Consider the following 22,710-nt stretch of genomic DNA (forward strand, 5'->3'; position numbering starts at 1 on the left):
TTGCGGAAGCTATTACAACTGGGTTGTAAATAATTGTAACATAATGACTAGCGTTGACAGGTCGGTAGATAAATAAAAGTACGGTCGGTCAAGCGAAGAGCTCAGAAATTTTACAATTAAAGCTTATCTAACTTTAAAAACACTCTGTCTAAAAAGTGCATTGAGTGAACTCATCGAACTGAACTTAAATAGCTTCTACGTGGTGTTTGCCGCAAATTCCCGAGCCTGACCTTTTTTAAAGATATCACTATCACATTTGACATTCCATTTTTTGACAGCCCGATGGCTAAAGAAGTTCGGGTGTGGGCTCGGTAATAAATTTTTGAGCACGATCGTGGTTTATTCGTAAGAAATGTTAAGAAAGCCAGACATATTCTTATTTAGGGGTATTCTCTTCAACTGCGTCTTAGTAGCGTCGTGTATGTGGTCAAATGAAGAACATGGATTTACGAATTTGTTACAGCCATTCGCTGTATAAAACCCTCGTTTTTTGCTGCCTTTTGTCCATCGTGGTTTATGTAATATATCTATCGAAAACGTCTTCGAATGACAATAGTGAAATTTATCCGCCTACAACGCGCTTTTCGCGAGTTTCGAAAAAGACTGAGCCGCAGAAATTCTATGTGAAAACATCCAAGTGCCGTATACCCTATGTGGATCCTTTCAATGACGAAGCTATGAAGTTATACAAACCACAAACACTAGTCACCTGCTCTAATGAGACCGATCTCATATCGACAAAATACAATAAAGTTATTAAGCGGCATGTTTTGCATATTGACGACGAAGTCGCTCAAAAACTGCTTAATTTCACAGACGCCGAATACAATTGCTTCTACCGCGAAATCAAATACGGAAATCATGCAGATACCTACGACAAGTAAGACAAGTGGGAGCTTGAGCCCCTTTTTCGCTGAAGAAACAATATCCAATCATCCTCTTATGCTTCGTAGTCTTAAGGGCAAAAAGTATTTCACGAGTGGTTACGAGGTGCCATTCCATGTGGAGGGAATGATCGTCGAGTGCCAGACTGCTGAGGATCCGATAGTTGTCCTCCAGAAGGACGCCTTCACCTTTGTCCAGCACCGGCCGTTGCCCAAGGACCTCAAAAAGTCCAGGGCAGCTCGAAAGCCAAGTGTGATAATGTACGGTATTGACTCCCTTTCCCGGATAAACTTTCGCCGCACTATGCCCAAAGTTTTTCACTTTCTACAAGGCCCAGGATGGTACGAGATGCAAGGATACAACAAGGTAGGAATATTTGATATTTCTCTGTCATGCGAATGCTTGATTTAATTTTTTGTCAAGAATTGATATAATTCGCAGTCTATAAATATAATTCATTTTCAAATGAACTGCATTGATTAGAATCATATATGTATATACTTTAACAATATATATGTACATATTAACATCTTATAACTGACTTAATAAGTATTATTTGTGAGGAGCCAATGCCGCTTTGGTGTTTGTTTTAACGGCCCATTCTTAAACACCTGTTTCAATCGTTACACATTTTATTTTTAACAAGGCCAATGAACAATAGCCCCGTCGAGAGTAAATATCTTTGTCTACTTGTTTGACATTGCTAAAATAAATAATTATTAAGATGTCGAAAGCTTGGATATTTGACATGTTGGCTAATTATAGAAATTTTTATACCCGTCATTCGTTTTTATAGCCGAAAGCAGATTCCAGAGACATAAACGCAACGCAAGTTTGTTAAATGATGTTGCCCCGCCCATAAAACGCCCAAAGTTGCCACGCCCATACTTTTGAAAAATGTTTTGATTTTTTTGTATTAGTCATGTAAATTTCTAGCGGTTTGCCAAAAAACTTTTTGCCACGTCACTCTACCGCCCACAAACCGACCAAAACTGTCCCGCCCACACTTTTGAACATTTTTTAATTTTTAGTTGAGTAACGGGTATCTGATAGTCGGGAAACTGGACTCTAGAATTGTCCCCTGTTTTTAGTTTCAATTTATTTTGGCTACAACACAACAAATATAAGTTACAACATTTTGATTTCAGGTGGGCGACAACTCTTTTCCCAATATACTCGCTATTCTCAGTGGATATTCGGCCGGTACGGCCAAGGAACATGTTTGCGATACTGATAAGGAAGGCTGCTTGGACGAGATGCCAATGATATGGAAGTATTTCAAGAACGCCAGTTATTTGACTGGATACGCGGAGGACGAGAGTAACTTGAATCATTTCAGTTACCTAAAGCCCGGCTTCTCCAAGAAGCCGGTGGACTATTACTTTCGACCTATGCTTAGGGCACTGGAGTCCGAAATGGATGTGTACCGATTGCCGGAACACGACTTCATGCGATACTGTCTGGGGCGCAGGATAGCGAATCGTTATATCTACGACTATGGCATACAGTTCACGCAACGTTTTGTCCACGATCGACCGATTTGGGGAATGTTCTGGTCAAATCACTTCAGTCACGACGATCCATTTATACCTTCGTCCATGCAAGAAAAGGTTCTGGGAGATCTGCTAGATATGCATGAGGATGGGGATTTTGAGGAAATGATAATGATCTTTTTTGCCGACCATGGTAACAGATTTGGCAAGTTGACCCGTCTGAAGGAGGGCTTTCTGGAGGAGCGGCTTCCGATGATGTTTATATATCTGCCGCCCTGGTTCCGTGAGACATATCCATCTTATGTGAGGGCACTGGAGTTAAATCAGCACAGGCTTAGTTCCAACTTTGACCTCCACAATACGCTGAAACATATCATAGAGATTGGGGGTACCCCAGATGGTCGAGAGCTACCCAAGTCCTTCGACTGCCCCACCTGCCAGTCGCTGTTCTATCCCCTGCCGGAGGGTCGTACCTGTTCGGAGGCGGGCATTGAGGAGCACTGGTGCACCTGCGAACCCTTCAGGCTTATATCGGGGCAGGATTGGACCACTCCTATTGCCACCAGTGTGATCGATCGAATGAACGAGTATTTCGTTCAAAAGAACCTAACCAGCCTCTGCAGCAATCTGACGCTAAGCTATATCCATAAGACTGAGATAAAAACGGGTCTGGACAGTGATTGGCACCAAGAACTGAAGGAAACAGAAACTGCCGTTTATCGTATTAAGTTCAAAGTGAAACAGAACAGTGCTGACTTCCAAGCCACAGTGGTCTACCATAATTCCACCCAATATGCTGAAGTAAATGTGGAGAAAATCAGCAGAACGAATTCCTACAAAGAGGACTCCACATGCATCGATGATAAGATCGCAAAACTATATTGTATCTGCTTCAGTGCCCTCAATCACTGATAATACCGTGACTAGTACAGTTTCTTAAATAGCAAATAAAGTTTAAACTAGTTGTAAAACCTTTATATTAGTTTTTCCCTTGGATTTATTTGATTATGGTGTTTAGCTTCGAGTCCTTCATGCTGCACCTACATATATTATATGTCAAGTGCCAGTCTATTCTGTAATTTTTTCCCAGTATGGAATGTCCAATGGTGAAGTTGTCAGCCTTTCTGGCCGATCGCATCAGCCTTTCATAAGTAAGTGTTTAACATCAAACATCCATTTTCTCACTCGTCAGAAAATATTTACTTAAAATGATACAAGGTATGATATCAAGATTAGGAAGTTTATAATTATTTTTTTTGCCATGCTTTTAGTATTTATATGGTGCAATCACAATAGTCCCGCCAGGCTAGAAAGTCCCGTTGACCAGATTGGCTCTGTTGAAATCCACGTTGTCAATCAACATGCCCAACATTTTATGCAACACCGCAATCGGGAAAGTCCAAACTCGGATAGGATTCAGCGTTTTTCGAGCAAAGATGCCGAAAATAAAGTCATTTTAGAGAGTTATCAGCAACTGAAGGAGAAAGGCAAACTCGATTTGGACAATCCGAAGGAGAGGAAAATTAAAAGAAAAATGCAACATCCGATGGGAGGTCTTGATGATAAGTCTATGGAATTTTCAATTCATGAGGTGCCCACTCTCACTTGGGAAAATTACTAGTGTACCAAAGTATAGCAATAACTTGAAAAATTATAGATTACAACTAATAATTCCTTGAGCAACTTTCGACTCTCTTAAGATTTTATTGAAATCGTACATTCTAACGGCTGCCCCTAACGCACTCTTAGGCTAAGTTGGTACTCGTCTAGTGAAGTAAAGTAGTGAATTGAATTCTTCTAACTCTTAATCTAGCCGGACTAACTTACGCATTGGTCCACTTTCGACAATTCCACAAACCGGCATTACACAGTACGCTTAGTCTAGGCTAATTAGAAAACTATAAAACTTAGATATCCGTCTGTCCTGCGGATTCCTGTGAGTCCACATCTACATATACGAGTCGACCGGATATCGCTCGGCCTCCTCCAGCATGTGCCGGAAATCAACGGGTACTGGTTGGCCAACTGGTCCGGTTCCGGTTCCGGGTCTGCCGGGAACATGTCCGTTCATCATCTGGCCGTGGGGTTTCCCACTCCCCAAGGCGCTTCCGCGACTCTTCAGATGGCCGTTCATCATGCTCACGTGGTGACTAATCGTGGGCACGGCACCCGGCACATTGGTCTCCAGATCATGGAGAATGGCATCCGTTTGCTCGTTCCGCATCATCTGGTTACCCAAGTTGGCTGAGTCGTCTATATCGTCGGTTTTGTTCAACAAACGCTGTATGTGATTCCGGATGAGACGCTCAAACTCACGCTGCACAGATGGACTATCCGTGTCTCCATCAACCTGTCATCACATTCAAATATTATATAAAGTAAGTTTTTATATTCTGTTTGTTTCTTCAGTTACTTACAATCTGCAAACGATTACTGGTATCCAGAATCTTAAGCATGGGCAGAGTTTGCTCACGAAAGAGTTCCAAGCGGCGGCGAAAGGAGGACACCGTGTCATCTATACGTCCTCTGCCTAACTGAAGTTTTGAGCAATCCAGCAGGATAATTGGCGGTCGTTGTTTGTACTAAACAATACAAAAGGAAGTAAAAAGTATACAAATGATTTGAGCATTTGCCAATTACCAATTACGAACCAGTAGGGTAACTTATAAATTAGGATTTAGCCACCGTAGAGATTACCTTATTCTCAAAGTACTTGACTTGCTGCAGGTTTCTGGGATACCCATCTACGATAATGCCAGTTCTATCTCGTAGCTGGCGCAGATTGGTTTCCAGGAGCTGATTCAGCGACTTCTCCGGGGCCATATCCCCAGCGGCCAAGGCTTCCTTGACGGCGAAGCTTTCCGTATTGGCACGTGGTGCAGAGTCCGTGATATTGCGCAAAAGACGACCGACGCTTTAGGAAATAATGTCAGTTTATGCAAACTTATTTATGTACTATCTATTTAACTAATGCAACATACCTGATGTGAGCCCAGCCAGGATTCAGTCCCACAGCCTTGAGGCAAAGTGTGGCCTTGTTGCTGCCCGGACCGCCGATCACCCAGATAATCGGTGGCAGGTCCGATCCCAATTCATCTGGTCCAGCAGCCTGGCGCAACTTTGGCTGCTGGGTGACCACAACACCGCTGTCATCATCCGCACTGGTGGTGCCCGTTTTCAGGGCTGTCACGCCCCCATTTGGCCCACCATCCATCCGTTCGATTGCCAAATCTCTGGCCAAAACGGTTCCCGCAGTTTCAGAGGCATTGGCCGCGCTGTCTTCTGCAATTTGAGTCCCTTGTTGGGCTTGACTTGGTGCAGTGTCTACGCTAACTATACTGCCGGGTATATCATGTATCCCTCTGCCCATACCTGTAACTCCATTCATCACGGCCTCTTGGTTCTCGAGGGTGCTCAGTATATCGAGGACAGCGGTGCGAAAGTCTTTGTAAACCTCTGTGGGCGCACGTTCGCCATTTACCTGTAGAAAATAGTAAATAAAAGTGTGTTAATTTATTTATTTGTCTGATTTAACACACTGTTACTTAAGTACCAGGGCAATATCTATATTCACTTACGGCCAACAACATGTCGCTCTGATCAAAATAATCGGCGACGGGCATCACATTTTTAAAGAAATTTTCTAATTCCATTTTGGCTAAGGAGAGTACTACATGACCTAATTTGGCTCCATAATCGATTTGCTTCTGCAGAACCGATTGGCGCCAGGATATTAGAATCACGCCATTCACGACTTGAATCTGTAATGGAAGTAGAAAGAAGTCAATCAAAGAAGATTCAGCTCTATTTGTGGCTCCAAATTGTTATGTCCTACTTGTGCAATGATAGGTCTATGTACCATAGTTAACGCCATGTGCTTGTGACTCCCCAAGTGCCGTTTGCACCAAGTCTGTCCAATTAGCACTTGCTTATATAATGTAGGAGACAGTGTAAATCCATGGGAATTATGGCCAAATAAACACACTGTCGGCGACCCATTTGCCAGTTAATTAGTTGAAATAGTACGGCAGCAATTTACTGGGCAAATAAAGTGTGTGCGGCAACCGAAATGGCCTGGTAATAATTGGGTGAGCTGGTGGAAAATTACCTTTTCAGAATACTCGACTACGTCGCGCATGGAGCGTGGATATCCCGATATCAGGTATGCTTTGGCAGCTGGAGCCATTTTCATTTCCAACATCAGCACCTCAGTGACGGTTTTCGACGACAGTTGCGAAAAGTCTTGCATGTCTGTAGGGAAATCAATCTTTAGACTTGCCAACGGCTAAGGTGTCTAAAAGTATGCATCACTGTTTTATAAGGCAGAGCGCTCTTAGACTGTCGCTCCATTAAAGCATACTTTTAGGCACCTCCTGGCTGTAGAACCCCATATGCTATATCTTACCATTGCCCATTGCATACTGCTGGAGGAGATCCATCATATTGATGTGCGTTACGCCGCGTCGCTCCTGCATGAAGGTATCGCAATGGGTGACCTTGCCACTACCGGGGCCGCCTAAAACAAATATCACTGGCACTTTGGGCGGATCGAATTTGATTTTTCCAGCATTTTGCATATCGATAGCGCCGACATTGGTAGAACCCATTCGTCCTGCCGCCGCAGCGGCCTCCAAATCGCCAGCATTTTGGCCATTTCGATTCCGTGTAAGATTCCAATCGTTGCCTGGTTCGCCGGTATCTTGTGCCGCGCTGGCATCTAGCAAATGAAATTAAATGGTTTTAAATGAATGCAAATGAATGAAATTGTATCGGTCAAAAATAGTAAAAACAACATATTCTACAATGGGAAGACTTTTGTTGTACCATTCAATACATGTTGTATCTTTCTTAAGCTTTTGTGGGGAAGTAGAGTTACCTAATCTACCTATGCTTCGAGTGTTATCCCACATAAAGTTACGAGAAACACATCATTTGTTATATAATTTGTTATATAAAGGACTGCTTTAAGTCCAAGTAGAAGCAACAGTTGACTGCGGCAAAAGCGCAGAAATTTTTCAACCGGAAACCGGATGTGTTGGCAAGTTAGCGAAAGGAAACCGGGGACCGGAAAAAGGCAAGGGCAGACATAACGTGCCAAGTTGGCATTAGCCATTAGCCAGCCTTCACCGAGGCCGGAAGCAATTTGCCAGGAGTAGGAAATTAGTGACAGAAAGCACACGCACTCGATGGGCGGCTTGGAGCCAGGGAGCTAAACAAATCGCAAAGCCCATTATTAAAACATGTTTAACAATTATTTAATTGTATGGCAACCGTGCTTAGTATAGAATGGCGTCACCGCTGAATTCATTCATGGAAAATCAGCTGCGGCATAGCGATTCCAAAGCATTCAATATCCTACCCATACCGCTCTAAATTTCCCCATTGAATTTTCACGTTTTCCCAACCGCGGAACCAGTTCGGTCTTGTGACATTTTTATTGATTTTCCTGCAGTTTTATTTAATTGACATGTTTTGTTATTGTTGCTATCCCTTTTCGTCTCGGGGATTTCCCTTTTCTATCGTGCTGCTTTTGTTGTTTTTTTTTGTGAGTGACGCTAGTTTCAGGATTTATGTGTACTAGCTTCGGTGGTCAACGAACATGTCCAAGGACCTGGCAGCCATGGAGGCCAAAGAGTCCAAGTTCCGATACAAATTATAGCGTTGGGCAAGGTCTCGATTTTGATATAACGCTATGTATACACATATAAAAGCAGCGTTTTGTCACAGATAATTGTTTTTTCTTTCAATAAATTTGAAGCAAAGTGATTGCAGTAATTTCAATTGTACCTGTCTCTTGAATTGTGCTCAATTATATGTGTCACCGGGGCGAAAAACAAAAAAGAGTTACGTCTGACATGGGGTTCCAAAATGTAGACTGCCTTGCTCATTTATATTTAAGTTCTTACATTGTTTTTAAATATATTTTAGCTTTGTTACAAATTTATGTACACATACGTAAACCATAGGTAAGGTACAAAGATGGTGTAGACGGTATCCCAAAAGTATGCTACAAAGTAGCTCATAGTTTCCAGCGATCAGCTAAAGGGACCCATTGCCCATTGTTATTGAAAATTCGTGGTCACAAGGACCCACGAAGTTTCTATACTGTGTTTCACCTGTCGTGTTCGCCTGCGCGACTCATTAGGGTTCTTTTTGTTATCTTTGGCCGTGGAGAGGCAGTGCTAATCTTTGATTACAAATCTGCTGCATGTGGCATTACTCACCTGTGTCTAAACAAATACCCATTATCCATTCGGTGGCCAGTATAGCTGAATTTTCGCAATAGTGTTTTCCCTACCGCACACACCCCACCCACACAATCGAGCCCACTCACTTTCTACTTTAAAATGATTATCTCTCGTTAAAAATAAAAAGTAGTAGTAGCGTGCTATTCAGGAGCAGTTCTCAATGGAAATTTTTAGAATTCCACAAAAGTTTTGCACTCTGTAACTGCGTCTGTCCATGACTACCGTGTGTGGTACTCGCCCGATGTATATTATAAATATGTGTACATTTATTATTGGTATCTCTGGGATACTTGTTCTCGCGCTTTATCGTCGGCAGCACGCACCACAACGAACTACATGACGTTGCCGGTTTTGGTGTTTTGATTCCTGCATTAGCCGCGAACTCGGCCGATTTGGTTTCCGATTTTCGATTGCCGAGTGCTGCACGGTGTGCCACAGTTCAGCAGTTCAACAGTTCAACGGTTCAACAAACCGAGCACGTACACCTCGACGAACGTCCGAAACGAAACTGAGTTTCAGAATTGACAACTGACTCGGTTTTTAGCTGTACGAGCCCGGTTCCCCTGGTCACTATTCCAATTAATGAATACTTTATGAGCAGCGGTTCCAGCAGTTTCGAACCCCCAGTGCAGTTCCAGTTTGGCGTGGGTGGTCGGGATTTCCTTGTGCTGGCCCATTGGAAGTCTCACGCACGACCTTAGACCACCTCAGTGCCCCCATCTGAAATCCACCTCACATGTCCGTGTCATTCATGGGGCGCCATTTGTTTATGCGCTCCAAACAAAGTGTCCTGTGTCCTGTGTCCTGGGAGCAGCAGTGCGTTCCATTACACACATGTGTGTGGGCTCTCGCGTATGTGGCATGGTTTTTAAAACATTTTCCCGGCTTTTGTTTTGCTTTCCGTGCTGCCGCTTGTTGTTGGCGGTAAGCCTTCCGTTTCCATAGGACATAGGTGTAAATAAATCCTTCGACTTGCAGCTGTTCAAGTCAAGAGGCTATATACCCGTTCATGTGGTTCAACAAAATAGTTACTGGTAATATATATATTATAAGCCTCGCAAGATTTTAGTTTTATCCTATCGATTTATCCTATTACTTAGCTGGCGTATCACAATTCAGATATATAAAGCGTTTGGTACTAGGCTTTAATAGTTTTTATATTTTAGATAAGTTAGGGAATTGCTTCCTCGTGAGAACTTTATACCTTAATTATTAATAATAATTATTATTTTTATTATTATTAATTATTAGTAAACAACTAATCAAAATTTAATTTAATTGGCAGACATGATAAAACTAGCCCTACAAGAATGTCCTTTGGTACTTTCCGAAAAAGGGTTCGCCCATCATGAGTCTGCCACAAGCTACGAGTATGTTCATTGTGAATCACTTTCATGACTTCGATGGCAGAGAAATGGCGCAGTCATGGCGACCCCCAGTGACAAGAGCCCCAAATTGATAACTGATTCAGAGGGGCAGGGGGAGAGGTAACATAGGGTTGTATTCCTTATACAGTAGATGGGAATTGGAACACTGGGCTGTGTGTTGTGCAGTGGGCGTGCCTTCAATTAATATTTCACACTATTAATTGGCGTTAATTATTTAGCTCACTTCTGGTTGCAGTTCAATGATACCTCGTTTTTTTGGGGGAGGACTAGACGCAATGTGTGGACAGCTGTCAATGTTTCCAAAATGTGTTCGATTAAAATTTGATTGGATACGCTGGAGGTCTTATGAAGTGGACACTGGGCGAGGGAACAGGTGGGAACAGGAATAGGCCCGTCAAGGACACTCAAAGAAGTTCAAAGCTCAAGGAAACTTCATATCGATCAAATTGGTGTCATATCGATCCATGGACAACCACAGATGCGACGCCTAATTTGTTGGAATTTGTGACATGTCATGTGCCGTCGACACAAGGACGGCAACAACAAAGATAACAACAGCCGAATTGACCAAAACGAACCACCAGCCAACCCAGCAATTGACATTGAACCCACACACCTGACCAGCAGTCCTGGGTTTGCTTTTCCAGCTTATGCGTAAGGCAAATCCTGGCAATGACCACCAGTGGCCACCAGTGAACACAGCGGTGGAACAGGGGAGGGGGAACAGGGGAACAGGGGAACAGCCGCAGCTCGTGTCCCTTGCTCGTCCTTGGGCCCTCTGGGCGGGTCCTTTGGCTATTAAATCCCCTTTTCAGGCTTAATTAAGGCTACGCGTTTTGGCCAACGTGTGTACACAGTGGCAGACGGGGCGGCCAACTTAGGGTTAAGCAACTCGAACCGAACATCTGTGATTAAGGACACTGGCTAAGGAGCCCCTTTGTTGGCGTAAAGTGCGTTGAAAGGATGAGAAATTATGAAAATACCTTCAATCGAATTACTGCTGCAATCCAAAAAACTATTTGAGGATGGTCTAATAAAAATGTATGACACATACAACCATAAATTGAATTAAATAATTATTTCCAATGATACCTTTTTCATAATTAACATTCGAGTCCCAAAATAGATACTGATTTTGTTTCAAAAGAAGGGGTTCTTTTAAATTGATTTAATGGAAGTTTCATAAGGCGAATAAAAATGTCTGACACATACAACCATAAATTGAATTAAATAATTATTTCCAATGATGATATGCCAGTACGTCATATTAAATAATATACCTTTTTCATAATTAACATTCGAGTCCCAAATAGGTACAACTGATTTTGTTTAAAAAGAAAGGGTTCTTTTAAATTGATTTAATGGCAGTTTCATAAGGCGAATAAAAATGTCTGACACATACAACCTAAATTGAATTAAATAATTATTTCCAATGATGATATGTCAGTACGTCATATTAAATAATATACCTTTTTCATAATTAACATTCGAGTCCCAAAATAGGTACAACTGATTTTGTTTAAAAAGAAAGGGTTCTTTAAAATTGATTTAATGGCAGTTTCATAAGGCGAACATTTTATCTATTTATATAGTTAGATGAAACAAGCAATGAAAATCTCTTGGCACTTGCGAGCACTTATTAATAGATGCCCCACTATCAGAACTACTTCAGTCCTTGACGGCTTACTAACAATGTCCTTCAGGGCCTAATTGGGCTAATGCGGCCATTCAATTGTGATTAGGAGCTTGAGTAAAATATTTACACATCTCTTACTCAGCCGCACTGAAAGGCTAATTGGCCTCGAATTTTTCTTGGTGCACATGTACCGCGAGCCATCCTGATATGGTCAGATATAAATTCTTAATTATCAACTGTGAAGTTCCCAAAGGCGGGCGTGTCAAACGAATTGAAAAACCCGAAGGCTATTGGGTAGATTCATGCTTTCCTGCTCGAACTCTGCACTATTTGAATTTTTGATCAGAATTCTTGAGCATGTTTTTTGTTGAAGTATAAATATTGATTCCCCCGAAGGACATAGACCGTGTTTTGCGTTCAAATGCCGTTAAGCAACAATAATCCAGAGAACGAATTTATTTACTTAACACAAAACAATATAATATAATATCACTGGTCATAAATTCTACAAGTTGATTTGACTAATACTACCGACTAATTGTGCACTGAACTATTAGCTTTTATTTGACACTTCGCCAGTGGGCAAATAAGCCTGGTTCTCATAGCCAGCGAAATTGCCCAGTACCATTGATATGCGAGATGGTGAGTGCTGTATTCCATTTCCGGATTTGTCATCTAGTCCATTAGCTTGCCCATTTGATTTCGCACTGGTGGGCAGTACGAAATTAGCATTTCTACAGCGTCGATGGAGGAATAATCTCAGCTTGAAGAAGGCAAAAAGCAGCACATAAATGAAACAAGACAAAATAAGTACGCCAACGACCGTGATGAAGGCGTTCTGAGGTTTGCTCCAGTCAATGACATGGTAGATATAAGGCTTTCCTTTCCTGCAAGTATATGGAGAATGTCGTATCTTAAAATAAGAGCTCATTTGTTGCGGTTTGAAATGTTAAACGCACTTATTAATGCCACCGCACAAATGGTAGATATAGGAAAAGATGGCAAACACAACTCCAAATACCACGGGCAGAAATATATGCAGCAACCGCAGAGGATGGGCTACAATCCACAGATCGATGAACATGCAAATCGAGTTGAATGCATGAGTGAGTACATTCGTGGCGTCCAAAGCGCTTTCGTTAGCTAAAGGAAGGGAAAACCAGTCAATGATAAATGGGAACTTGGTGCAAGAACAACTCACCATCGTATAGAATACTCCAGTAGATGATGGTGATGACGATGGACAAGACCAAAGATATGATGTGCATACCCCAGTACAATCTAAAAAAGCTAAAGGAGCTCCTCATACTCAACAGCTTATCTGGGGAATGTAAGACCATGTATATCAGCACACTCTTTGGTTCCTATAAAATTGTCAAATGGCCATGTCAAACTCACCCGCATATTCTGGATGATAGTGCCATATAGTGACTAGAACAGCTCCCAAGACGTTCGTCAACATGCACATCCAGATGCCCCAGTTGGTCATGTAGATAAAGTAGAGCCAGTAACTGCTTTCGTCGTCTGCTTCTGGCCACATTGAGATTATTACCACGACCACGAAGAACACGGCCATGAACCAGCGATAAAACAAATAGGCCATGCTCTTGGTACATGACTGCCACTGCAATGGATACAAAAATATTAAAACTAAAATAACATTTTAGTAGTTTAAATTCTGCCCAGTAGAGGAATTGTATACCTTTGTTCGGATAAATATATTATATAGCTAGTACTGCACCGAACCTTTCAAAATTTGTATATTAGAAGCGTTAAAGGTCACCATTAGTGGGAAGCGCAATTTGTTGTACCTGTCGCATGTTTAAAGTATTGCTTTTACTTGACTTGCCACACAATTTGTAACGGCTTGCTGCTTATGAATATTTCAATACAGTAATTTACAATGCAAGAGCAATCGGTGTACACAAGTCAAAGTGTGCTGTCATATATATCAGTTTGTACATATACGAGTATATTCGTATCCAGAGCCCACTCATTCTGTTGATACTCTGAATAAAAGAAGTCATTAAAAATGCTCAAGGTGAGTCCCATACAAAACGGTAAAACGGCCAATGTATTTCACGTTTGGTGAGGAGATTCCATTCGATTCGATTCGATTCGGTTAAGTATTATAAAACAAATTGGCACTTTTTTGGGTGAGGTATAAAAATAGCAATTTTCATAATACTTCAATGTGTGATCCAACAGAAAAATCCGTGTGGCATGCACATGTCACTCTAAGGTTTTATAACAAAGTAAGCTCGCACTTCAATCCGAGACATGCATGCAGCGATATACGAGTAAGCCCAGACCTTCACCAAGAGTAACCAGATTAATCCCTAGAACTATCTTATAGTCTCGTAGCTTACGACAGCCTGCACTTGTACATGCCCACCGTGTACATTGACCTGAGTGCAAAGCAAACAGAAGCACACCTCAGGTGCTCAGGTGCTCAGGTGCGTGTCGAGTGGAGGCGTTTTTCTCGTAGGCCCAAGGACGCGATTATTTGTAGTGTCGTCAACGTTTCATTGAACTATTTAAATTGACCCATCCCCTGAGTGCATTTTTACCTGGGACTTGACGAAATCATCGGGCGTATCATGGTCGAATCCGCAGCTTTTGCACTGGAACTCTTTCTTCACGGGGTGCACGATCACCTGTAGTTTGCTCATCTCGTTAGCTCCTGAGCCCTTAAGAACCTGACTTTATATTTGGATTGGAGCTTTTGTGAAAGCAGCGATTCCCAGCTCGATTATGCAATCCCAATCGTACTCAGCGTTTCCATTCTCCGCGCAGCTGTGTATTGCTTATCACGATTCGCTGTAATTAGTTGGAAAATACAGTTTTAAATAGAAAAATAAACTTAATTAATTACATTTCGGACCATTAATTATTTCCTTCTTATAAACACGCAAGAATGTAATAATTGATTGCTGTATGAAATATAATATGAAGAGCTTATACATTGTCGTGGAGCTCATTCAAACACAAAACAAGAATGATTTAGTCGAGTTCCCCGACTATCAGATACCCGCTACTCAGCAAACGAGAAATTTCAACATTTTCTGGAATATCGGTAGAAATTGGGGAAAAAGTAATAATCTCAACATTTTAGCTTTTGTACTTCCTGTACGGATAAGGTTCGACTCGGTTATTGATCCTTATCATGAATATATATACTGTTACATACTTTTCAACGAACCTAATCTACCCTTTTACTCTACTAGCGGGTATAATACCAAAAAATGAGTATACAAGTAAAATAATTACAATAATTACAAAATTACAATATAATTTCAAAAAACTTTCTAAATTTTTTTAGAGCACTGTAACAGAAAAATTTATAGATATGCCGCTTTAAAATCCGATTAAGATAAGTTGAGTTATGAAGTTTAGAACTTCAGCTTTGGGACATTTCTTAATTTCCTTGAATTCATACAACACCACATCAAAAAAATTACAAAAAAATTAAAAAAAAATAAATTTCTAAATTTGAACGCAGATGTTTAGAGAATTTCGCCAGAAACATTTAGAGGTATGCCTCTTCAAAATCCGATGAAGGAAAGTTGAGTTATGGAGTATGGAACTTCAGCCTTAGCACATTTTTTAATTTCTTTGAATTTCTACACATCATGCATCAGAAAAATGACAAAAAATTAAAAAAAAAATAAATTTCTAAATTTGAACGCAGATGTTTAGAGAATTTCGCCAGAAACATTTAGAGGTATGCCACTTCAAAATCCGATGAAGGAAAGTTGAGTTATGGAGTATGGAACTTCAGCCTTAGCACATTTTTTAATTTCTTTGAATTTCTACACATCATGCATCAGAAAAATGACAAAAAATTAAAAAAAAAATAAATTTCTAAATTTGAACGCAGATGTTTAGAGAATTTCGCCAGAAACATTTAGAGGTATGCCACTTCAAAATCCGATGAAGGAAAGTTGAGTTATGGAGTATGGAACTTCAGCCTTAGCACATTTTTTAATTTCTTTGAATTTCTACACATCATGCATCAGAAAAATTACAAAAAATTAAAAAAAAAATAAATTTCTAAATTTGAACGCAGATATTTAGAGAATTGTGTCAGAAACATTTAGAGGTATGCCACTTCAAAATCCGATTAAGATAAGTTGAGTTATGGAGTATGGAACTTCAGCCTTCGCACATTTTTTAATTTCTTTGAATTTCTACACATCATGCATCAGAAAAATGACAAAAAATTAAAAAAAAAATAAATTTCTAAATTTGAACGCAGATGTTTAGAGAATTTCGCCAGAAACATTTAGAGGTATGCCACTTCAAAATCCAATGAAGGAAAGTTGAGTTATGGAGTATGGAACTTCAGCCTTAGCACATTTTTTAATTTCTTTGAATTTCTACACATCATGCATCAGAAAAATGACAAAAAATTAAAAAAAAAATTAATTTCTAAATTTGAACGCAGATGTTTAGAGAATTTCGCCAGAAACATTTAGAGGTATGCCACTTCAAAATCCGATGAAGGAAAGTTGAGTTATGGAGTATGGAACTTCAGCCTTAGCACATTTTTTAATTTCTTTGAATTTCTACACATCATGCATCAGAAAAATGACAAAAAATTAAAAAAAAATAAATTTCTAAATTTGAACGCAGATGTTTAGAGAATTTCGCCAGAAACATTTAGAGGTATGCCACTTCAAAATCCGATGAAGGAAAGTTGATTTATGGAGTATGGAACTTCAGCCTTAGCACATTTTTTAATTTCTTTGAATTTCTACACATCATGCATCAGAAAAATGACAAAAAATTAAAAAAAAAATAAATTTCTAAATTTGAACGCAGATGTTTAGAGAATTTCGCCAGAAACATTTAGAGGTATGCCACTTCAAAATCCGATGAAGGAAAGTTGAGTTATGGAGTATGGAACTTCAGCCTTAGCACATTTTTTAATTTCTTTGAATTTCTACACATCATGCATCAGAAAAATGACAAAAAATTAAAAAAAAAATAAATTTCTAAATTTGAACGCAGATGTTTAGAGAATTTCGCCAGAAACATTTAGAGGTATGCCACTTCAAAATCCGATGAAGGAAAGTTGAGTTATGGAGTATGGAACTTCAGCCTTAGCACATTTTTTAATTTGTTTGAATTTCTACAACATCATACATCATAAAAATTACAAAAAAATTGAAAAAAATAAATTTCTAAATTTGAATGCAGATGTTTAGAGAATTTCGCCAGAAACATTTAGAGGTATGCCACTTCAAAATCCGATGAAGGAAAGTTGAGTTATGGAGTATGGAACTTCAGCCTTAGCACATTTTTTAATTTGCTTGAATTTCTACAACATCATACATCAGAAAAATTACAAAAATATTCAAAAAAAAATAAATTTCTAAATTTAAATGCAGATGTTTAGAGAATTTCGCCAGAAACATTTAGAGGTATGCCACTTCAAAATCCGATGAAGGAAAGTTGAGTTATGGAGTATGGAACTTCAGCCTTAGCACATTTTTTAATTTCTTTGACTTTCTACACATCATACATCAAACGCTTCCTTCTGCCTGTTACATAGTTTTCAACAAATCTAGTACACCCTTTTACTCAAGGAGTAAGGGGTATAAAAACGGGATCGATTTAAACCTTTAAACAATCTGATGATATTAACAAGACGAAATTTGTTTACCATCGATGGAAATGTATTTCATTTCATATTTTATGTTTATAAAATCTATTCGTGGTCGTACTTATATTTTGTTAATGACAGTTAGCTCACATTTTTCCGAACCTCAGTAAACATTTAAAACAAACTCATCGTTCTTGCTCGTTTCTATTCACTTGTTCACTTTTCATTATCAGTATAGTCGACAGCACGTACACAAATAAAAATAAAAAAAATTTTTTGAGATGGAGTTTGCTGGAAAATTTCTTAAGCCCATTTGGCGGCCAATGATGCAAGGTGGGTCGCCATTCACCGAATGTCCAGTGTGTTATCCTATTTTACATGGAACATTTATTAATTTAGTGGCTCGACTTTATTGTGAGAAGCCGATGCGAAGTCTAGTCGCGTTTCCCGTTGCCAAAGTGGAAAGTGGAAAGTCCAAGTACATGATGGCCCACGTTTACATCCATGGTGAAATGGGCAGCGCCAAGCAGGTGATTCGTAGCCATTCCAAGGCCAAGTACCATCGTGAGTTGAGATAGTTCTCATGACCTTAAGGTTACAGCCATTCTTTCATTTCCATTTTCCCAGTTGATGTGTACGATGAGTTGAAAAAAGAGGCTGAGGCGATGGGCTTGTGCACCCAGGGTCTTGGAGGTGGCTACTTGGTTCACGACAAGGAAAAGAAGTACATCAAGCTCTACGGAAAATCCCAGGCCCTGGGAAAGGCCGATCACGAAGCTGCCCGTGAGCTACTGCAACCCATCTATAACGACCACAAGATCGATGCTGAATCTGGTGGAATGGAACCCTAAAAAATGTGTACTTTCAATCTGGCCAATATTTCCGTTTTGACACTTACTATTGGTTCGAATTATTTTTGAAAAATTTTGGTCCTACCGACTGTGTGCATGCATTACATAAATTTGAATTTAATTTGACTATACGTAAAGAGGTTTTTCATTTAACATGTATCCCTGAACTTTTGCCCCATGCTCGTGCTATTTTTGTTAGTTTAGTTTATCTACTAAGCCATTACCATAGCCATAAACATGTTTTTAAGATTAAGCTGACCCAAAAAGGTTAAAGGCTAGTGAGCAAAATGCGAAACCCAAGTAGACTGCTTATCGTGGTAATAATACAAGTATTGTATGGCTGACTATTCATATAATTATTTAAATTGGCGCGGTGCGGGTAGCATCATTTATGGATCAATTTACCACACAGTTCATTCGCTTCGTCGAGCGCACTATTATTATGTATTCAGTGAATAATTATTCGCTTCATCAGGGGTAACAGAAAGAGAGACCCTCAGCAGTTTATTGTATTGTATATTGCCCGTCATGGGTTGATTGTTAATTGCAAAAATTGAATATAAGGTTACGCAATAAATTTATTTATTCGCACACTAAGGTCCAAAAATGTAAATAAATTCCTTGAGGTAGGACGCCAATAAAAGAGCTGAGTAATTAATAAAGTACTTAAGCTCTAAAGAATATTTACAGCAATCTGCCATAATGGCCTATGACTAGATAAAACACTTTGTTTTTCTTCTCATTACCTGAGCAACCTCAGCATTCCCGATAAGATAGTGCTCGAAAAGCCAGTTTTTCTTTAACCTTGGTCTCAAAATCATTTGGTGATGCAATAATACAGTAATTAGCTTGTGCCTAAATAAAAAGCTAAATATCAATAGACCGTGCAATTATTCATTAAAGCGGCATATGCTTGGTCTAGACCAGAATCGCAAACAGCTTTTCTAACCGAAACACTAGGCCCTAAATTGCATTCAGTCATAATTTTCACGGCAATCGCGTTGGCTTTACACAAACATGGCGCCATACCCGTCGAAATTATAATTACTTCTCTAGAGTATAACTCTAATATAAACATTTTTCGAGTGCGATGTTCATTGTCCCTGAACTTGCTTGCATGCCACGCTAATGAATCTTTTTAACGAGCTAAAAAGTGAGGGAAGCAGGCCAGCTAATTCAGTTAACAAGCACAGAGCCATCCGCTTTGGTGGCCAAGACATTTTGGTGTCTGGTTTGGTGTGTATTTTATTTACACGATTTTTCGACTGTCGCTTGAGCTCCATTTTCGTCAACAAAAGATGCCAAAAACTACCTTCAGCCTACAAATGTTTAACTTGCGTGACGAAACGGTAAGGCTAAAATGAAGTATTCATAAATATTTTATTATTTTTTTTTTTTCCAAATAGCTTACAACATTATCAACATTGGCGGTTTCGTTTAACTATTCATGACTTTATTCTGAGTATTTAGTTACTATTCATCATATTTTTTTAACATTATTTCCTCCGTATTTTTGTGTTCAATAAATTTTTTCAGGCATAACTGAGTCCCTTTATCAAAGTTCCTCATATTAATGAAATGAACTAAATACCAGACTTATGGCTCTTGAAGTTGTACCACATTGAACCTTAAAAAATAAAACTTGTTGACCTTTACAAGCTGTGTAAATAAATTTTCGTCTTGAATGCCGTCAAACCACTCGAGTGAATGGCAAGCCGAAGTCTTTAGATTCCCATGATATCTACCTCCCTCATCAAGATCCACTCGATTAGATAAGACACGTCATATATTCAGCGGTCACAATATTTTCAATCACATCAATAGAAAGTGAAATCAAAAGAGTTCAACGCCATTGAAAGTGTTTCTTATGTTAATGTTAATCATAGCCAATCGAGACCGAGACTTTCATATGGACTTCAAGTGGATGTCCAAAAGTTTGGTCCAAAGGCCAATCGAAAATGATCGTAAAAATTCTCGAGTTTTTAATCGACAACTTTTAGACGTTAATTAACCGATTGGTAAATCCTGATTGGCGATTGAAGCCCTCAATATAATTAGTCTGCGGGTTGTAACTATGATTATTTTGCCATTTTCTTTGCTTGGCTAAAATATCTCAGAAATACAACTATATAGATTAGAGTGTCTGCTAAATTCAATTCTTACTTAAACTAGCTATCATTTTGCTTTATCCAGTTTATTGTATATAGCTCATATTCAACTTATGCCCCTTATTCTCAAAGACCATTTTCTGTTACGAAATAAAGCCGGTTTTCCAATAGGTCATTATGCAATTGAACGAGGTCAGTGTACAATAACTGAAAGTGTAAAAAAATAATTATCTCATTCGACAATCAAGCGGAAGCCAAGTACTAAAGTGCTAATAGATGCATAACATTTGTGATAATATAAATATAAACAAATCCGGCATGGCCTGTATTTGCTACTAATTCCAAGCTAACCGAAGTAAGCCGCAGAAAAATGCCAACTAACTAGTTTGCTAATGCATACCGGTCAATTATCTAACTCTAAAGATTTAATGTGTATTTAGACCGCATTTGCAGATTTTACATGGTCGAACTCACCTTCAAGCTGCCACTTTATACTGTGATTAATTTTGTTGTCCAAATTGGTCAGCCGCTCCTTGGGATTGTTGTAAGTAGGCGCACAGGAAACTTTTAATCGTTCACTTGGCTCGTTTTTTCATTAACGTTTTTTGGAAACGTGCCTAAAATTTCAATCGAATCGTAAATCTAATGAGTCAATATGCATGCAAAACCTATCTAAAGTAGATAAATTAACATCTAAGAACGCAAACTTTCATGAAATGCGAATAAAAAAAGTGTGTTAAGTATTGGCAGGGCCTTGAACTAAAAGAAACCACCGACAAGATTTTATTTTCCATTCAAGTTAAAACATTTAGATGAGTGCCTATTTCGAAATTTAATAACTAATTTGAATGACAGCCTTGGAATGGAATGGAGTAGAATAATTTTTTATTCCTTGTTTAGAATAACTTTTTTCAGCTATGTATTCAGTTTGTTGATTGAGTTTTTTTATTTGCCTTTTGAATTAACTGAGCACACAGCACACTAATAGGAATTCTTTAAATAAATGTTAGTTATTTTTCAATATTCGCTGGTTGGTTTTTTTTTAGTTTGCCAATTTGTCAGGTAGCACACATTTTTCTTCATTTTTTTCGCCATGTACTTTGTCGGTTATAAACGTGGTCTGTTGGTTTGAACTGTCTATTTTTTGGCCCGGTTGGTTATTTCTATTTGGGTCACCACAGCAACAACAACTTTGCATAACGGTATCTAGCCATTTCGAGCTGGTTTGTTTGTTTGCTGTGAGTGGATTTGTAGTCTGTTTGGGTATTACACCCACCGATCACTTCACATTCACGCACCGATGCACCAGAACAGCCATAGAAACAACAGCAAAAACCATGTTAATACTACTAAGTAACGCACCAAAAAGTTGATTTACGCAGGGCGAATTGAAAAATCACAACTTCTCGCTGCGAAGAACGAATCAAAACTGATCGTGGCTTGGCTGGACTTATATCGTATTACGATACAATATCGTAAGCGGCTGCGCGGCCGACGGCGACGTCGACGCAGGCAGGTGTGTTGGCACATGTAGTGTACGGCAGAGTAGAGAGAGAGAGAGAGAGAAGCTGAACAGAGAAAATAATTCAGCAGTACTATTACTCCAATGTTTTTTGTTATCAATTTTAAAACTACACAATGCTTTTCCAAAGCATTTTGGTTTAATGCGAATTTAATTTTCGTTTTAATATAACTCAAAAATATTACTCAAAAAAAAATGTTATATACATTACTTATTTTAATTACAAAGGGTTATGCCCCAAGCCAAAACATCTAAAGTTAGCTTTTGATTTGATAATTTGGTATCTTATCGCTTTTAAGCCCTAAACGGGGTTTTCCAAAAATGACTAATTTTTGGAAACTTTTGAGCTGTGGAGGGCATTTTTGAGAAATTAATTTTTTCAAAATGCTTCGAGCTAAAAAGAATTATTTGGAATACATCGTTTATCATTGTCGCATGACATCTTAAATTTAACAACAATTTTTTATTTATAATATATAATCTCTACATTATTTATGTTTTGAATAAAATTGTCAAATTGATATGACATTATTTTTTATAGTGTCCGGGTATTGTATTGGCAGAACGACCAAGTAGCCATAAAAAACGATGGATGCTTTTTGGCTCTGTTGTGTTTTTGCCCTCCTCTTTTATCCACTTTGGGCTTAATTACTCGCTCACCTAAATATGTGCATTTGTGTGTGCTTTTATTTGGCAAATGTTTGCAGCCACATAAAAGTGGGTTTTACCTGCGGGTACAGCTTGGTAAAAACCAAAGAGAAAAGCCAGATCTTGCTAATGTCTTAATTGTTCTATTTCGTAATATTTAGAAAGAACTTAGCGTTTTTTGAACTGAAACTGGATTTGTGCTCCAATTGCAACATTACAAAGAAAAAAGCTTAGTCACCATTTCATTTTTGAAGAACAACAAAAGTCTTGAATTTTGGGTTAGAAAAAGTAAGCGAAAAAAGTAAGTATTTCGGTTACCGAAA

The 22,710-nt window shown here is 39.1% G+C and overlaps 4 protein-coding genes across 6 annotated transcripts; 2 read left to right on the plus strand and 2 right to left on the minus strand.

Moving 5' to 3' along the window:
• The first annotated feature begins 351 nt into the window (after positions 1-351).
• Positions 352-4,049, plus strand: LOC6541887. The gene is made up of 4 exons (XM_001969223.2): positions 352-880; positions 954-1,251; positions 2,034-3,529; positions 3,650-4,049. The coding sequence occupies exons 1-3, from the start codon at positions 432-434 to the stop codon at positions 3,288-3,290; spliced, it is 2,004 nt and encodes a 667-aa protein (XP_001969259.2). The 5' UTR covers positions 352-431; the 3' UTR covers positions 3,291-3,529; positions 3,650-4,049.
• LOC6541957 (adenylate kinase isoenzyme 5) lies at positions 4,037-9,150 on the minus strand. 2 transcript variants are annotated; one of them, XM_001969224.3, is made up of 9 exons: positions 8,603-9,150; positions 6,784-7,095; positions 6,487-6,629; positions 5,957-6,139; positions 5,751-5,859; positions 5,360-5,660; positions 5,076-5,292; positions 4,796-4,960; positions 4,037-4,728 (listed from the first exon to the last, which is right to left on the minus strand). In XM_001969224.3, the coding sequence occupies exons 1-9, from the start codon at positions 8,622-8,624 to the stop codon at positions 4,327-4,329; spliced, it is 1,854 nt and encodes a 617-aa protein (XP_001969260.2). In that variant the 5' UTR covers positions 8,625-9,150; the 3' UTR covers positions 4,037-4,326. The 2 variants fall into 2 exon arrangements, with proteins under 2 accessions (XP_001969260.2, XP_015015018.1); XM_015159532.2 differs by having other exon boundaries at positions 5,360-5,859.
• A 2,909-nt stretch (positions 9,151-12,059) lies between these two features.
• On the minus strand, positions 12,060-21,659 carry LOC6541782 (protein rolling stone). Of its 2 annotated transcripts, none has more exons than XM_015159531.2 (7): positions 21,516-21,653; positions 20,692-20,834; positions 14,221-14,470; positions 13,049-13,274; positions 12,852-12,971; positions 12,610-12,793; positions 12,060-12,537 (listed from the first exon to the last, which is right to left on the minus strand). In XM_015159531.2, the coding sequence occupies exons 3-7, from the start codon at positions 14,320-14,322 to the stop codon at positions 12,204-12,206; spliced, it is 966 nt and encodes a 321-aa protein (XP_015015017.1). In that variant the 5' UTR covers positions 14,323-14,470; positions 20,692-20,834; positions 21,516-21,653; the 3' UTR covers positions 12,060-12,203. The 2 variants fall into 2 exon arrangements, with proteins under 2 accessions (XP_015015017.1, XP_026834992.1); XM_026979191.1 differs by having other exon boundaries at positions 12,118-12,537; positions 21,580-21,659.
• LOC6541755 (sex-regulated protein janus-B) lies at positions 17,423-18,240 on the plus strand. Its single transcript, XM_001969226.3, has 3 exons — positions 17,423-17,591; positions 17,658-17,822; positions 17,886-18,240. The coding sequence occupies exons 1-3, from the start codon at positions 17,540-17,542 to the stop codon at positions 18,107-18,109; spliced, it is 441 nt and encodes a 146-aa protein (XP_001969262.1). The 5' UTR covers positions 17,423-17,539; the 3' UTR covers positions 18,110-18,240.
• Positions 21,660-22,710: the final 1,051 nt, after the last annotated feature.

Source organism: Drosophila erecta, unplaced genomic scaffold (assembly GCF_003286155.1).
Source record: "Drosophila erecta strain 14021-0224.00,06,07 unplaced genomic scaffold, DereRS2 tig00000055-arrow-pilon, whole genome shotgun sequence".
NCBI classification, from domain to species: Eukaryota; Metazoa; Arthropoda; class Insecta; order Diptera; family Drosophilidae; genus Drosophila; species Drosophila erecta.